Source organism: Aspergillus versicolor (assembly GCF_001890125.1).
Source record: "Aspergillus versicolor CBS 583.65 unplaced genomic scaffold ASPVEscaffold_10, whole genome shotgun sequence".
Taxonomy (NCBI): domain Eukaryota; kingdom Fungi; phylum Ascomycota; class Eurotiomycetes; order Eurotiales; family Aspergillaceae; genus Aspergillus; species Aspergillus versicolor.
This window is the reverse complement of record NW_024467533.1, coordinates 1,117,280-1,132,368: the sequence shown is the minus strand read 5'-3', so window position 1 is coordinate 1,132,368 and position 15,089 is coordinate 1,117,280. Positions and strand designations below refer to the sequence as shown.

The window sequence follows — 15,089 nt, the reverse complement described above, 5'->3', positions numbered from 1 at the left end:
GCTTAAATATTCCTGCTCCACACCTCCTATCTAGTATCTACTACATACGTATCCTACGTCTAAACACTCCATTATTGTTCTGAGGTCTACTATGTACTGTAGATCACAACAAAAAGAACGAAGGCTTGGCTCCAGCCCCTGGTGGCCGCACAGCGGATACAGAATGCTTGGCCCAGGTAAGGGCGCATCACGATAAGCTGCCCTCTGCCCACCATCCAGTCTGTCCAATCCAGGAGTATGGCTTGTCAAGGGGTCACTACAGTCGGCTCACTTGCCCATTATCCTTCTGCGGCTTCGTCGGTACTTCAGGCACGCTTTGTCTTTACCAATTGGTCCACATCTGCCGTGATCCGACCAACTTGATACCCAGAGGATCAAACATTTCGCTTGTTTGAGACTGAGCAAGCTTCGAAATCTTCAAACCCTAGAAGACGCCTGCCCTTTTAATATTGCGGATGGTAAGGCATTGCCGTCAGACCATGTAACACACGCTTTGACTCCGCCGATGTGTGGTTTCACTGCCCATCAAGACATCCTCTGTGCTCTTGGCACCGTCCCGTGGCCAGTCCCATGACTTCGTTTTCAGGTGTCGTAGGGTCAGATCGTTGTTACGAGGGAGAGAGAGTAGGAGTAACCACGGCCATCGTATGCTGCGGAATACTTGGCACTTGGCAGTCGCTGGAGGTTATCCGCTATGAGCCTTTCAATTGATCATCGGCATTGCTGGTATAAACGTTTCTCACAGCCTTCCAAGCTCAGACAAAGTCAACCTTACTTATCCAATCTCAGAGTTAAAGCGATGAGCGTGGCGTAAGCCGCGATACTCAGGGCCGTTAATATCACCACCGCATTCCCACTTGTTCGAAATTTGTGTCGGTGTACTCCGTCGTCGCCTATTTCTTCGAAGAACTGGCGATTGCCCTGTTGGCGTCGAAACAGGCCGATAATAAGTACCCCTGTACCGTAGACAGCGAATAGAGCTCCAGTGCTGTAGAACTCATTGGTGAAAATTTTGAGAACAACAAGGGCGAATGAAAACTGAGAGAGCGCTGTGCGGATATAAGCACCCTCGAAGGTCCGCTGCGCCGCTCGCACTTCCACGATCTCGTCGTTCGTCAGGGAAACAGTACGGGCGCGGTGCATCCGCAAACGATACCGATCTGCTGCACGGCGCTGGTACGCGTTAGAGTCCAACCAAGGATCAAAGTCGGTGTTATACAGGGTGGTACGAGTGGAAGCACGGGTTGTCATTCCGGCGAGTAGACTTACCTCAAACATGGCTTGCTAGTTGGTGAATCTTGAGACCGGGTATACAAGTCGTGCTGCGAGAAGTTGTCCACAGCAGGGTCGACGGTCGTTCCGGGCTCTTTGATGTCACCATAATCATCGAGGTGAGGTGATGTTGCTGAAGCGGTCTTCGCGGGGGAGCTAGTCAGCTGGAGCTGCAAGGCCGCTCACGTGGACATTGGCACGCTCTGGCTTTGGACGGCATGTTTGGAATACAGGCTCAACACAAAGAAAGTGCGCCGTAGCAATCATATTTTCTCTTTGATTCTACATATAAGTGCTACTAGTATTTGAACGTATTGCAGACAGGGTTATGTGTTTTGGCCATGTCTCCAGTTCAATTGGAACTTTGGGGCACCGACCTCTAAAATGACTTCATATAATTGGAGCGGCAATTGTCTGCAACTGGCAGAATAAGATTTTCCACCAATGATTTTCCCCCATTAACAATTCCGCCAGAAGCTCCCACTGTCGGCTATCGAGATTGCCCGGGATAGCAGTCAATCGCCGCCCCCATTTTTGGTGGCAGTTCCCCACACCTTATCCAGACCGAAGAAAAGGTCGGAGATGGGTCCGACAGAGTAACCGTTTCGGCGGCGACCCATGGGGGCTCGGGCGAGAGAACCCCGTGTGTTTGGTCAGATAGCAGAAAAAGATTAATATTGATTGGACCGACCCCAACCGGCTCGACCTGCATTTTCTCCTCTCTTGACAGCATTCTTCCTCCCTTTCTTTCCTCGTTCCTGGTCTGTCTTCCAATTGTCTGTTCGATCGCGGGTTGCGAAAATGGGCAAGGTATTCGATGCGGCCGAGGGTAGGCTTTGCGCAATGAAATTCAGAATCGGGCGCGACTGTTGCTAACATGTCCCGCAACAGTTGCAAAACACAACTCGAAAGAGAGTTGCTGGGTAATTCTCTACGGGAAAGTGTACGATGTACGGGCGCCTTGTTGCATCCTTTCTGACTGGACCATATGCTAAATGTTATTTGTATTTGTCGGGATAGGTCACAGATTTTCTCTCAGAGCACCCTGGTGGTTCCAAGATCATTCTCAAACTTTCGGGTCAGGATGCCACCGAGGAATATGATCCAATCCACCCTCCCGGCATTCTAGAAGAGAACCTGAAGCCCGAGGCCTTCCTTGGGACCGTTGATGCGGCCACATTACCGAAGCCGCAGGCTGATGCGACCCCGTCCCAGGAGGAAGAGAAGGAGGCGGAGGTTCCGATGGAGGCTCTCCTTAACATGGACGATATCGAGCAGCTGGCCACCAAGAAGGTCAGCAAAAAAGCATGGGCTTACTACTACTCTGCATCCGACGACAAGATCTCGAAGCATTTCAACACAGAAGTTTATCGCTCGATCACTCTGCGGCCGCGGGTCTTCATCGATTGTATGAAATGCGACTTGGACATTTCCGTACTTGGACACAAACTTGGGATCCCCATCTATATCTCTCCCGCCGCCATGGCTCGCCTGGGTAACCCAGCTGGCGAAGCGGGGATTGCAGAGGCCTGCCGCAGTTTTGGTGGGATGCAAATCATCTCCAACAACGCCTCTATGACCCCGGAACAAATTGTCGAAAATGCCGCCCCCGATCAGATTTTCGGATGGCAGTTGTATGTGCAGACTGACCGCAAGAAGAGTGAGGTCCAGTTGGCACGTATCAACAGACTCAAGGCAATCAAGTTCGTGGTACTCACATTAGATGCGCCGGTACCTGGAAAGCGCGAAGATGACGAGCGGGGTAATGCTACTGGTGGTGCTGGTCAGGGTGAAAGCGGCGTTGGGAAACAACTATTCCAAGGCACAGACCCGACGCTCACCTGGAGGGATACACTACCCTGGTTGGCCCAACATACCGATCTTCCCATAATCCTCAAGGGTCTTCAGACCCATGAAGATGCGTACATTGCATCGCTTCACGGACCTCAGATCAAGGGCATTATCCTTTCAAATCATGGTGGGCGCGCTCTAGACACTGCCCCTCCTGCCGTACACACCTTGCTAGAGATCCGGAAATACTGCCCCGAGGTTTTTGACAAACTCGAGGTGTGGATTGATGGTGGTATCCGACGAGGAACAGACGTTGTGAAGGCACTTTGTCTCGGCGCAAAGGCTGTAGGAATCGGGCGACCCGCTTTATGGGGTCTGGGAGCCGGTGGTGTTGACGGTGTAAAGCGCACATTACAAAGTATGCTTTCGACACTTTTAAAACGCCTGGATAATTTACTGATGTGTCTAGTTCTGGCGGATGAAACGGCCACCACCATGCGGTTGCTTGGTGTTGAACGCGTAGAGCAATTGGGACCTCAACATGTAAGTACCGAAACACCATTTCGCTGCCTGTCACATACTGAACATCATCATAGATCAATACTCGCATCGTAGACCAGCAAATCTATGATGGACCCTCGGGCCTCGATTCTCTACGGTCGGTATACCGTGCCAAGCTTTAGACAATTTAGACCGGTGTACATTTGATAGCGTATGTTTGTATACAAGAAGCATTATGGACAGTCGTCATTAATGGATCCAAGACTGTCAGGCTCAACCTGATGGTCGTCGTATTTGAGTTGGTAGTACGGGGTTAGTGGCGGAGATAACAACGGAGACCGATCTAAACGGCCCCCCAAAACCATTTCCAATTGGCATGACATGGTCGACTTCTCAGCCTCACCTCCCCGTCCTTTGGCATTGTCCTCGCATTCTTATTGGAAATATATAAGATCCAACAGATTATACCTGAAATTTCTAAACTCCAAAGCTGAATATATCTTCTACGTGTAACCCGCCCACAGTCCGCCCGCCGTCCGAGCATGCTGCAATGGCTGAAATTCAGCCCAACGACACTCATCTCTCTAAAGAGAGAAAGAGAACTAGAGTACAACTTTCCTGCACAGCTTGCAGAAGTCGAAAGTACGTTGATCAATAACCCTATAGTAGGAGTGCAGTGCTGAATAAGTCTTCCAGACTAAAATGCTGCCGTACACACCCTTGCACCAACTGCTTGAAGAGAGGCGAGGCTCATTCATGTACATTTGTCGGCCGCGGACCCCGAGGGAGGTCATCTCATGGCCGAGCCAGTCCAACTCATGTCCAGGATCGCTTGCAGCATCTTGAAAACTTGATTATGTCTTTTGCCCAGCGGAAGCAACAGGAAGAACCCCAAACCCAGAGTGACTCCTCCCCATCATCAGGGCCTCCGCCTAGTGTATTGTCAAGGGAGCAGCCAGCGGCGCTGACGACCCCTTCGCCACCTAAGCCTGAAGGATCTGAGCCGGAAAATGAAGGTTCTCCTCCCGGAGGGATTGGAAAGCTGCTTGTAAAAGATACCGGGACAAGTTATATCGACAGTGCGCATTGGAAAGCTATTCTTGAAGAAGTTGGTGTATCAATTGCAGTTTTTATGTGGGGTTGTTGTGCTAACGTACTGCTAGATAAACGAGTTTAAGGAGTCATTGGAAGGTGATGATGAGTTATCAGATGAAGAAGACCTCGAGAATGATGGCTCCAATGATATGGAGCCAATGATTTGGTTTGGGATAAGCAAACAAGTAAGCAAGGAGGAATTGCTATCTGCTATACCACCTCGGGAAATAAGCGACAGGATGGTCTCCTATTTTATGAACTCAATGGAGCCTATAGTTGGTAAGTAACTTGATTCCACTTTGTAAGAGTGTTTTCTAATAGTTAATTCAAAGCGATCCTCCATGTTTCAACCTTTCAAAAAGAGGTATGATGAACACGCCGCATTGTCAAAGTTTTCGTACTTCCCACTAAGACGCTATAGTATACTAGCTTTTGGTCCAAACCACAACAAGTTTCCCTCCCGTGGCTTGGAATGTTATATTCAATCCTGACACTAAGTACTCTGTTTTACCAACGTATTGGGGACCCGATACATGGTCTTACTGGAGATTACACCGAAGTCTGCAATATCTTCAGAAAACGAAGTGCACAATGCCTTGTACAGTCGAATTATATTGTTGCAGGACAGTACAAAGTTGAAGGACTATTTCTCTATACTATGGGAGAGTTCTACAAAAAGCATGATGTCAAATCAGGTGTTGCGTACCTTTTAGGTATTACGATCAAACTAGCTATGCAGATGGGCTATCACAGGGATCCACAACAATTCCCAGCTATATCTGCTTATGAAGGAGAAATGAGAAGGCGTGCATGGGTGTTTCTCTGCCAGCTTGACGCTTTGATTTCATTTGAGGTCGGTGTTCCCCGGACAATACAAGACGGGCAATATGACACAGAGCTACCACGTAACCTGTCCGATCAAGATTTCAGTGAAGAAACATTGCACCTTCCTCCATCACGGCCGTTGAGTGAGATAACGACATCGACGTATGTCATTTCCAAATCTCGCTTAATGATTGTATTCGGGAAGATTCTCGATATGGCATTTTCGCGAATACCAGTGACATATGAGGAAACCCTGGAAGTCGACCGACGACTTGAAGAAGCACATAGCCTAATGCCTCCTGCATATAAGATTCGACCCATTAACCAGTCGCTTGCAGATCCTCCAGAGTTGATATTCCGGCGATTTACCCTGTTAAATGTATACCAGAAGGCTCGCTGCGTTCTTCATCGGAGGTACCTGGGAGAGGAGCATACCCACCCGCGGTACGCATACTCACGGATGGTATGCATCAGTGCGTCCAAAAAGATCCTACAGGTTCATGCCGACCTACACCGTGAAATTCAACCAGGGGGGCTGCTGTATCGGAACCGACTATTCCCCAACTCAATTCAGTATAACGACTATCTCCTTGCCGCCATGATTCTTTGCATGGAACTGTCATATAACCACGCTGCTGGATCTCCGGAGTCAAGAAATGATGATGTGGCTGTCGTGGTCAAGGATCGGGACGATCTGATATCTACGTTGGAAAATTCACACCAAATACTCAAGGACCTGAGCCAACAATCCACGGACGCTCAAAAAGCTCACGCAGCATTAACAATCATGCTCCGTAGAGTAAAGGGCGGCCTGCATACTATACCACCACCGAAAACAAATATCCCAAGCACGACAACAACAAACAGTCAGATTACTGAGGCAGATCATGGTAAGCTTCCGGTTTTATTTAGACACACAATAGAACGTGCTAATCTGATTATAGCGCCGCCACCACCATATGATGACTGGTCGAAACTAGACACATCAACTTTGGACAACCCACTATTCCCTGCAAACCTGGTACCAGAGCCTATATCTGCTATGGGTGCACCACCGTATGGGTCTCTTGACGTGATTGGGGAAATGCTTGATACACCCGCCAATCTTGATTGGGTAAGTTTAAGTATTACCTACAGTGGTTAAATATTGTCTGTGCTAATCGTAGTAGCAACTTTGGGACCAACAAATTCAAAACCGGGAGAATCTTATGAACGTGGATAGTAATGATTTGTGGTATGTGCAATAGGTGTTCAGGTATTTACCATGATCTTAATTACGTATTTTATTTTATGGAAAAGTCTCTACAAGATCAATATAAAAGAGTGCATGATTTCGCATTAAACACAGAGATGTAAGGCCCATTTACACCTTCCTATTGTTACGCTAGTAATAAGCAAGTTTTGCTTGTATGTATCTATGGTGAATACTTCGTTTAATGTGCAAACGGTGAATGTCGACCTTGACACTTTGACATTGATGTAGGAGGTGAAGAACCGCCTTCACCGAGATCGTCAATACCGACGTATTTGGCGTGTGAGAGCCCTATATGGACTCGTGGTCCGGAATATACGTCAATCGGTTTCGTAGAATAGCTACATTTCCCGTCGCACCTGAAGAACAGGCATTTTGCAGTACTATTTTATTGTTCTACATCTGCATTTTGTGAGAGCTGTTTATTTATGCAAGCACTTTTATGCAATGAATGACTAAGCTTCTAGAACAATTATCGAAGATCAGCTTCCCAAGGTTCTCCGAGATAGAAAATAAGCAACGAAAACACCACCTGATAATGAAACAATAACCACAATTGTGTCTCAATCATTTCCTCATACGAGTCATGAATCGCCTATCCCCATCTCGATGCCTCACCCGCATTCCGAGACCCTCCATTCGACCTGAACCACGAAGATGCCGCCACCTCCCAACCTACTATAGCCCGCCCCAATCGCAACAATCCAGGCTCAATTATAGTCCTAGCTCGTTCCAGCACCTCCAAAGACGAACATTCCTTTCCTCGTTCATCCCATCTCCACCACATGCAAAGAATGGCAACAGCAACAATGGCCGCGTCTTAACAGCCTCTCGCACCCTCCCCTACGCACCCCCGCCACTTTTCAAAGTGATCTCCTCCGTCGATTCATACGCCGAATTTCTCCCTTTCCTCAATTCGTCAACCGTTACAGCGCGCGATAAAGAAACGGGGTATCCATCACAGGCTTACCTAACCGTCGGATACGGACCGTTGAGCGAGACTTTCACATCGAAAGTTGACTGTGATTCGGAGAAGTGGATCGTGGAGGCGCGGTCTGGTGAGAAATTCGTTGAGAAATCTAGTTCAGGCTCTGGATCAGGGTCTGGGCTTGGAGCCTTAGCTGGGTTCGCGGGATTTCCTGGGGCCGACGAGGGGATCTTCGAGTACTTGAGTACGAAATGGGAATTGGTTCCTGAGTCTGGGGCTGCTGCTGGTAACCCGAAGACGACGGTGAAGTTGGAGATCCGGTTTGAGTTTAAAAATCAATGGTATGCGACCATGATGGGTGCAGTTGAGGGGCAAATGGCTGGGGTGATGATTGAGGCATTTGAGAAGAGGATAAGGGAGGTGAATGGTGGTTGAGTCTGTATAGATATTTGATAGATGTACAATATGGGTTGGATATTGGAGTATGTTTTGTAGATGGGTATTACGTGTTTAGATACACATTGAGCGAATTTGGCTATTTTCAATGAGACTTTCTCTATACGTTGTTTTCTACATGCGACAACTCGCTGTACATTAGATGAACAAATCCTAACCGTAGTGTATAATACAATTTCTTAGAAAAAACATGTTAACCCACGCCGCATTCATGCCATGCGAAGGTTGTGAGCCATGTTACCTGGAGCCCGAGCAGACTTTGAGCTGACAGCATTGTAGTTATCAAAAACCACTTCCCAATTGATTCTGTCCCACCACCGTTCCAGGTACTCGGCCTTTCCAGCAATACCATAATCCATCAACCAAACGTGCTCCCATGTGTTGACACAGAGGATGGGCTGGACGTCAACAGCTCCGGGAGCAAGGTTCTTCTGGTTCGCGGCGTGGGCACCCATTGCACCAGCGTACTGGTTGCCGAGGGCAGTGTCGGGGGTGTGCGTAGCCATATCTATAGGTTGTCTTCGCGCGTGGGCTGCTGGGTATGGCGATCCCGCGTTGTATGTGCAGAAGATGTGGAGGAGACCTTCCCGTTCGAGGTTCTTAGCCAGCCAGACAAAGCCGGGACCGAACATGGAGTTGGCGGTCGCGAGGAAATCGAGCTTGAGGGATTCGACGGAGGAGCAAGTGTCGACGATGTCCTTGGCGAACTTATCTGGGATTTCGGTGCGAGTAGGGGACTGTGAGATAAATTTCTGTTAGAGGAGCGGAATCCTAAAAAGGTCTATTTCTGACTCACAATGCAGTTGAAGAAGAAGTGGTTGTTGTGAGCCATTGAAGCGTAGTTGAACACGGACGCCATCTCCGGACGACGGGAGTACTTGACCAGCAATTCTCCGGGCTTCGCATCGGCGTCGATGGTATCTATAGCAAGACCATCAGTTCTCTGATACGCGCAATTCCTGACGGTATTCCGTTCCAAATAACAGCAGTCTGGGGTCAGCCTTACCCTGTGTCAACAAGTTCAGCTTATTGACGAGGAGGCTCTGATATTGTGTCCAAGAAAAGTCGTAGCCCTCTGGGGATAGCAGTTCAGGAACTCCATTTTCTTTGAAATATGCGCCGTGATTTAAGCTGGGTACTTGGTGCAGTCCTCGAGTCTGGAAGCGTGGGAGAGCGGAGATGGGTTTCTAAAGCACATGTTAGCTGGGCCGAGCCATTGGGGCATGCGTGGCTCACCTGGCAGATGGAGGAGGCAGCACGCAGGGACGCCTGCGGCCGGAGGAGTCGATTGAGCATGGTGATAGGTTGTAGAGGGAGAAAGCCGCGAGAAGTCCGTCCAACAGTCCAAATCGCAGCTTTTCTCAACCGCAAACCGGCAGAATTTCCTTTGCCAGTTCCAGATTGGGCCTAGCGTGGCTGAGGTAACCAGGCGCCAACGGGAGCCAATCACGGCCCGTAGATCCTCTCCGGCCCCTTGTATCCAATCTATTTCTGGCTCTCCTCTGGACATCGTAAGTTCATCTCTGCTTGCTGCAGCCGGTTCGTTCTACGCGCCTTGATTTTGGCCTGTCGAACCAGGTGCCTTCATGCGGACCCAGCATGGGCCACCCCATAGGACCCATTGTCCCGGCGGCTCTTCGCTCGTCGCCATTAGACCAGCAACTATGACCCCCATCTACTCTCTCTATTCTAGGACCACGGCGCCTACAGGAGCCTGGCCTTGGGATATTTCTGTAACATGATGCAGGAGTCGAATTGCTTGGGCGACAAATACCTTGCAAGCCCCAGTGTCAGTTCTTTCGGACTTTCCCCCTCTCTGTCTCGTGTGGTGCTTTGTTATTCATTCCAATAAAGCTGGGCTCGTTGCTGCAACTCTTTGACTATTCACTTTTTGTTGAACTGGGAAAATATATCTTCTTTCTCGTCTCGATATTCATTTCTTCCAAGCTGCATATATTCTCGTTGTGAGACCAACATATCGCCAGACGATGACAAGGTCTCATACTCGTCATGTCTCTGTGAGAGGCTCCATCCTAATGCTTCTGGCAATCATGACTACAAATACATCCGCAAACCACGGGCTGAATCTACACCACAAACGTGCCGACACTTGCTCTGAATCCTCGCAGAAGTGTAGTGGCGCCGGCTTACCAGATAGCTTTTGTTGCTCCTCATCTTCAACCTGCATTGGCATAGACGGCGGGAGCTCAGTTATCTGCTGCCCTGAAGGCCAGGATTGCTCTTATATCCAGCCTATAACATGCGACGTAACGAAGCAAAATGCCAGCCTCCATCCAAATAATGTCATCAAAACAACCCGACTAGATGACGACTTGCCCAAATGCGGGAAAGCATGCTGCCCGTTTGGATACACCTGCCAGGGGAATTTTTGTGCTGTGGACAATACTGCATCGTCTTCCACTTCGACCAGCACGACAAAATCCACCTCTACCCCCACCTCTACCTCGTCGGAGTCTACATCGGAGTCTTCCACGGACCATTCCACCGAGTCTTCTACTGCGACTGATGCCGAAACGACAACTGACTCTGCGATTCCTATCGCGGGTGACCTATCTTCCATAACAGCCGTCGACTCATCAAGTATCGCAGAACCAACCCCTAATGCTTCACAGTACTCTGCTGCTTCTTGCAACAACGTTTCGGAGACCGAGAATTCCTGCCCTGCTTTCCCAACCAACGCCGTTCTAGCAGGCTTCTTCCCTGGCTCCGTTTTCGGTGCCGTGGCCGCCTTGATACTAACGGTCTGTATTCGGAGACAACGAAGAAACAAACTCCCACCAGGCGAAAAGCTCCACAAAAGCGCATTTCGCAAATCAACGGGCACACTAATCGGCATATCTGAACCCATTCCGTCGGACGACAGCTCTTTCCGCACGGACTTTCTCCTCAGTAGAAATTCTAAACGTAACTCTGAAGGATCCCGTTCTGTCCTCCAACGCAGCAGGTCTCGGGTAAAGAGCCTCTTCAGTGCAAGCCCAAAACCGACCCCAGCGCCAGCGGAGGATATACCGGCCGTGCCGCCTGTACCAGCCGTCCTACCTTTACCAGTGACTCCTCGACAGGCCCCGCGGCAACCCAGCACGGAAAGCATCCGTGTCTACACGCCCCCTGGCGTATTCAATACCACAGGAGCCCTTCACCCCTCGCCCTACCCAGACCAGCAGCGGCCCAACACGACCCTGACCGAGATTCTCGACCGAGCGCAAGCGCAAATGCAAGCCTCTGAATCGGCTCCTGCCAGCACTGCCAACAGCAAAGCCAGCAGTACAGCCGCCAACAATGCAAACCAGCGCTTTCTGCTCCCTCCGCCGCAGCAACTAGGCCGGCGCAAACAGTTACCTTATTAAACTTGCGCATTCGGGTTTCACGTCTTATCAACCCATATTCAATAACATTACTTCGTACCGCATAGTTTGATTGGGATGCACAATCCACGCATTGCAATACTCTACATTTCCGTTTCATTGCGAATCTGGCGTGAATTGCAGTCTAGCATTTCAGCGAGCATATTTTCTTTGTGTATTAACTTTATGTTTATATCACCTTGTAATGCAGCAGGCTGCTAGAGCAGAATACATATAATTAAGACAGAATATCTTTATATGAATATCAACAACCTAAATAATCTAAGAGTAAAATAGTATACTACCAAGAAGTCAAGTCTATGACGATGCAGCCCCTTGTGCCCTTCTCGCTTTCCACCCAGCAACAACCCTTTTCACCTCTTTCAGCAGCCCCAAAATAAGTGGAACCCCGATAGGTCCCAATAGCGGCAAGTAGACAGCTACTCTATGCTCATCAGGGAAGTACATCTGACCGACCATACTTTTCTCGAAGAAGCTGCGTTCGGCCTCTGTCTCTGCGACACGTGCACTAGCCAGTGCGGACTGGAAGCGTCCGTTGCGAAGATTTTCGCAGGCGGAAGATAGATGTAAGAGTGTTGTGGAGACGGAGGAGGCGACTGTCGCGGGGATGGGAATTGAAGGGAGGGACTCTGTGAGACGCGCGAGGGAGCCCATTGTTGAGGAAGCGGAGAGGAGGAGGGTTGCAGCGCGGATGCGGATGAGGGTCTGGAGGCGGAAGGGGAGGGATGTTGGGGTTGATGGGGTGCCTAGAAGGCTGAGGAGTTGATGGGAGAAGGTTAGGAAGGCTGGCCGCAGGGCTTCACTCTCGAGATGAGGTGGGTTGGAGGGAAAATCGGTGGTTGTAGGGAGCGGAGGGTTGAGGATGAAGACGCCACCCCATTGCGGGATGATCCAGCTAGTAGCCCTGCTTTCTTTCACAACAAGGGGAGATTGTGAGGGTGCGGGTACGTAGAGTATGAAGTTGATTGTTGGGCCGCTCCCAATGCTGGGGCTTAGAGGCCATTCTGCGGCGTTGATGAAGGCACTGAGATTGTCTTCATTCAAAGTCCAGACGGCCTGGGCTTCGTCATGTTCGGGAGCGGGAGCTGTAGGCGAGAAGGTTGCGTAAAGTTGAACTTGCGTGTCAACAGTGAAATTGCTAATTGGCGACAATGCCTGGACAAGCGGAGATATATACTCCTGAACGGCGGCTTCAATGTCCCATGAGGAGGGGGCAGATCCGGGTGTGAAGAGGGAGAATGCGAGGTGGTACGTCTCCGCGTACTTCATCGACCGTCTTAATCGTTTGGTAATACTCTCCGCAAGTTGCGGGGGGGTCTGCTGCGCCTGGCTGTTGGGGGATGCAGGAGCGTTGGCACTACTACCCACTGCGTTATTCGACAGAACATGCGCTATTGTCGCTTTCTCCTCCGCGAACAAACGTTGCAGTTCTCCAGCAATAAACGAGGAGAGTGGTGAATTGGACGAGGAAGGAGGCGGAAGTTGGCTTGGCGCATAGAAAACATCGAGCGTTGTCGTATCTGCTTGAAGTTCTGAACGAGGACTCGAGAGGCCATCTTGTGCCTGGAGGCGAACGGTTAACGCGGTATCGGCCTTTTTGGTTATTTGTTGAGCCTCCTCGTCGGCCAGCTTTAGGCGTAGATGATGGGCGGAGAACTCATTGAGATCGTCCAGGGTGTGTTGAGTGACGCGGAGAAGTTGCTGCGCTTCAGCAGCTGGTAGGGACGGGGTATCAAATCGGATCTCGAGTGGAAATACAGGGCGGCAGCTCTAATTACATAAATTAGGCCAGTTAGCTATTTTGCCGGAATGTCATGGTGTTTTGTAGGATAGTCACCTTCCCACCAGCCCAATCGAGCATATCCTGGGTGGGCAACTCAGCCCTGTAGATGGAGGTGGTCTTCCACCATATTGGAAATCCCAAGAAGAGGATCACAGCCCAAAACGCGGCCACGACCTTGGATCGCGTGTATACGGCGCTGGGCTTCTCCGGAGGGGGAAGGGTTGAGGCGGAGGTTTTGGAGGTCATATCGGACTGTGAAGACCCGCGGTCTTCATGCTTTTCACTCATGACAGACAGTACATGCTTTAGAAAGCAAGCAAATACCTCGTCCACTTGAGATAATGGAAGTGCGGTGGTGAATCAGCTAAGGGAGCAAGTAGAAGGCCAGGTGGTGGTTGATTGTCGATGCCGCGGTTGAAGGCGGAGAGCTAATCGCAACACAGTATAGCTACTATTTACTATGCGACAAGGGTTTGTCTTTCATTTTCACGAAATCCCAGTCTTTAATTGAATAATTCTAATTAGAAGTAAAATTAATTAAATTATCTATTTGACCGAAATATCTATTCTAATTGGGTATCAAACCGATGCGCCGGACTCCTGCAATATAATGGGCCTGAAAATGAGCATAACCAATGTGGTCATGGATTGGGCTGTATTAATATTCCTTTTCGAAAAGTTTCTGGATCGGTTTCGCAGCCTAGAGTCCCAATTAGCAATGCCCGAGAAAGACCGTGTAAAGGTTGCCGCTCACATCAATAAACTTCTCGAGATCCTGGTCGAGGCTGGCCAAATCCTCCTTCCGTTTGTTATTTTCGGTAATCAGCGCTTGTTTGCGCTTGAGGAGCTCTTGCCGGGCCTGTTCAAGCTTTTCGCGTTCTGCATGTTCGTGACTGATTCGTGCAACCATCAGTTCATGCTCGTTCGACTCGCGGTGCTCGGGATGCAGTTCAAGAAATTCTTCCTCTGGTATTAGAGGAAGCGATCGGTATTTGTGACTGAGAGAACCGACTGGTTAGCACGTAAAGCACTGGAATAAACATTCATATGATTGTGACGTACTCGTAAGACTCGCAAGCGGCAATCTCTCCGGTCAGGTGTCGCTGTTCGTAATACAGATTCTGAAGCTGAAGATGCAGACGGTCGATTTCCTGCCGGGCCTCCGCGGTGCCCTGCTTGGTATCTCGAACTCGGAAGATGGCATCGCGATTTTGACCACGGAGCTGGGCAAGAAGAGCGAAAAGGTGCTTCTGGACGGTTTGTGGCGATTCGGATATCTGGTCGGGTGTGGGTGACGGGTCCAACAGGGACAGCAGATTGTGACAAAGATCCCGAGTCTCGGCGGCGGTATTCAACACGGGCAGCAAGGACGGGTCGGAGACGATATCTCTGATAGCTGCTGGAGCCATGGCGATGGAAATGGCGATGGCAAATGACCGTCGGACGACGAATGACGATGGCGGAGAGAAACACTTGGGGAGACGCAGGTGGGATGGTGGGTTGGAACTCGGACCGCGAACGTGGAGAGAACGCGCCAACGGATTGGGCTTTGGATGATAGGGCAGAGTGTTGGGCTCGATGATCATCGACAAGAAAAATGCCTAGACGCTCGCCCTGCAAGGAGAGGGGACTTTTGCTGCTCGGAGAAGGTCGTTTGGCAAACGAGGACCGGACGTTGAGAATTAATTAACTGAGTCTTCCCCACTCTTTCTTGTCTCTTCCGCCAACTCTCCTTTCCCCCCTCTCTGTCGACAAGGACGTCCATTCCCTTTTATATCCTCGATCTTTGTCCTCCATTGT

At 49.9% G+C, this 15,089-nt stretch overlaps 7 protein-coding genes across 7 annotated transcripts; 4 read left to right on the top strand and 3 right to left on the bottom strand.

Moving 5' to 3' along the window:
* Positions 1-771: 771 nt before the first annotated feature.
* Positions 772-1,278, bottom strand: ASPVEDRAFT_56023 (uncharacterized protein; the record flags this gene model as incomplete). The annotated part of the gene is made up of 2 exons (XM_040815153.1): positions 772-1,173; positions 1,270-1,278. 2 exons carry the CDS (start codon positions 1,276-1,278, stop codon positions 772-774), a joined length of 411 nt encoding a protein of 136 aa, XP_040672133.1.
* A 504-nt stretch (positions 1,279-1,782) lies between these two features.
* On the top strand, positions 1,783-4,171 carry ASPVEDRAFT_45765 (FMN-dependent alpha-hydroxy acid dehydrogenase). Its single transcript, XM_040813384.1, has 5 exons — positions 1,783-2,101; positions 2,164-2,222; positions 2,293-3,481; positions 3,533-3,606; positions 3,660-4,171. The coding sequence occupies exons 1-5, from the start codon at positions 2,074-2,076 to the stop codon at positions 3,744-3,746; spliced, it is 1,437 nt and encodes a 478-aa protein (XP_040672132.1). The 5' UTR covers positions 1,783-2,073; the 3' UTR covers positions 3,747-4,171.
* On the top strand, positions 4,115-6,731 carry ASPVEDRAFT_56021 (putative C6 transcription factor; the record flags this gene model as incomplete). Its single annotated transcript, XM_040815152.1, has 6 exons — positions 4,115-4,206; positions 4,261-4,672; positions 4,728-4,938; positions 4,992-5,023; positions 5,081-6,598; positions 6,654-6,731. 6 exons carry the CDS (start codon positions 4,115-4,117, stop codon positions 6,729-6,731), a joined length of 2,343 nt encoding a protein of 780 aa, XP_040672131.1.
* A 300-nt stretch (positions 6,732-7,031) lies between these two features.
* ASPVEDRAFT_56020 (ubiquinone-binding COQ10-like protein) lies at positions 7,032-8,099 on the top strand (the record flags this gene model as incomplete). The annotated part of the gene is made up of 3 exons (XM_040815151.1): positions 7,032-7,147; positions 7,367-7,805; positions 7,890-8,099. 3 exons carry the CDS (start codon positions 7,032-7,034, stop codon positions 8,097-8,099), a joined length of 765 nt encoding a protein of 254 aa, XP_040672130.1.
* A 93-nt stretch (positions 8,100-8,192) lies between these two features.
* Positions 8,193-9,474, bottom strand: sod4 (mitochondrial 37S ribosomal protein mS42). The gene is made up of 4 exons (XM_040813383.1): positions 9,357-9,474; positions 9,127-9,307; positions 8,917-9,041; positions 8,193-8,857 (listed from the first exon to the last, which is right to left on the bottom strand). The coding sequence occupies exons 1-4, from the start codon at positions 9,414-9,416 to the stop codon at positions 8,330-8,332; spliced, it is 894 nt and encodes a 297-aa protein (XP_040672129.1). The 5' UTR covers positions 9,417-9,474; the 3' UTR covers positions 8,193-8,329.
* Positions 9,475-9,641: 167 nt separating this feature from the next.
* On the top strand, positions 9,642-11,755 carry ASPVEDRAFT_176077 (uncharacterized protein). The gene has a single exon (XM_040808783.1). The coding sequence runs from the start codon at positions 10,109-10,111 to the stop codon at positions 11,486-11,488; it is 1,380 nt and encodes a 459-aa protein (XP_040672128.1). The 5' UTR covers positions 9,642-10,108; the 3' UTR covers positions 11,489-11,755.
* A 48-nt stretch (positions 11,756-11,803) lies between these two features.
* On the bottom strand, positions 11,804-14,698 carry ASPVEDRAFT_139392 (uncharacterized protein; the record flags this gene model as incomplete). Its single annotated transcript, XM_040807577.1, has 5 exons — positions 11,804-13,276; positions 13,344-13,572; positions 13,623-13,717; positions 14,023-14,287; positions 14,352-14,698. 5 exons carry the CDS (start codon positions 14,696-14,698, stop codon positions 11,804-11,806), a joined length of 2,409 nt encoding a protein of 802 aa, XP_040672127.1.
* Between the last annotated feature and the right edge of the window lie 391 nt (positions 14,699-15,089).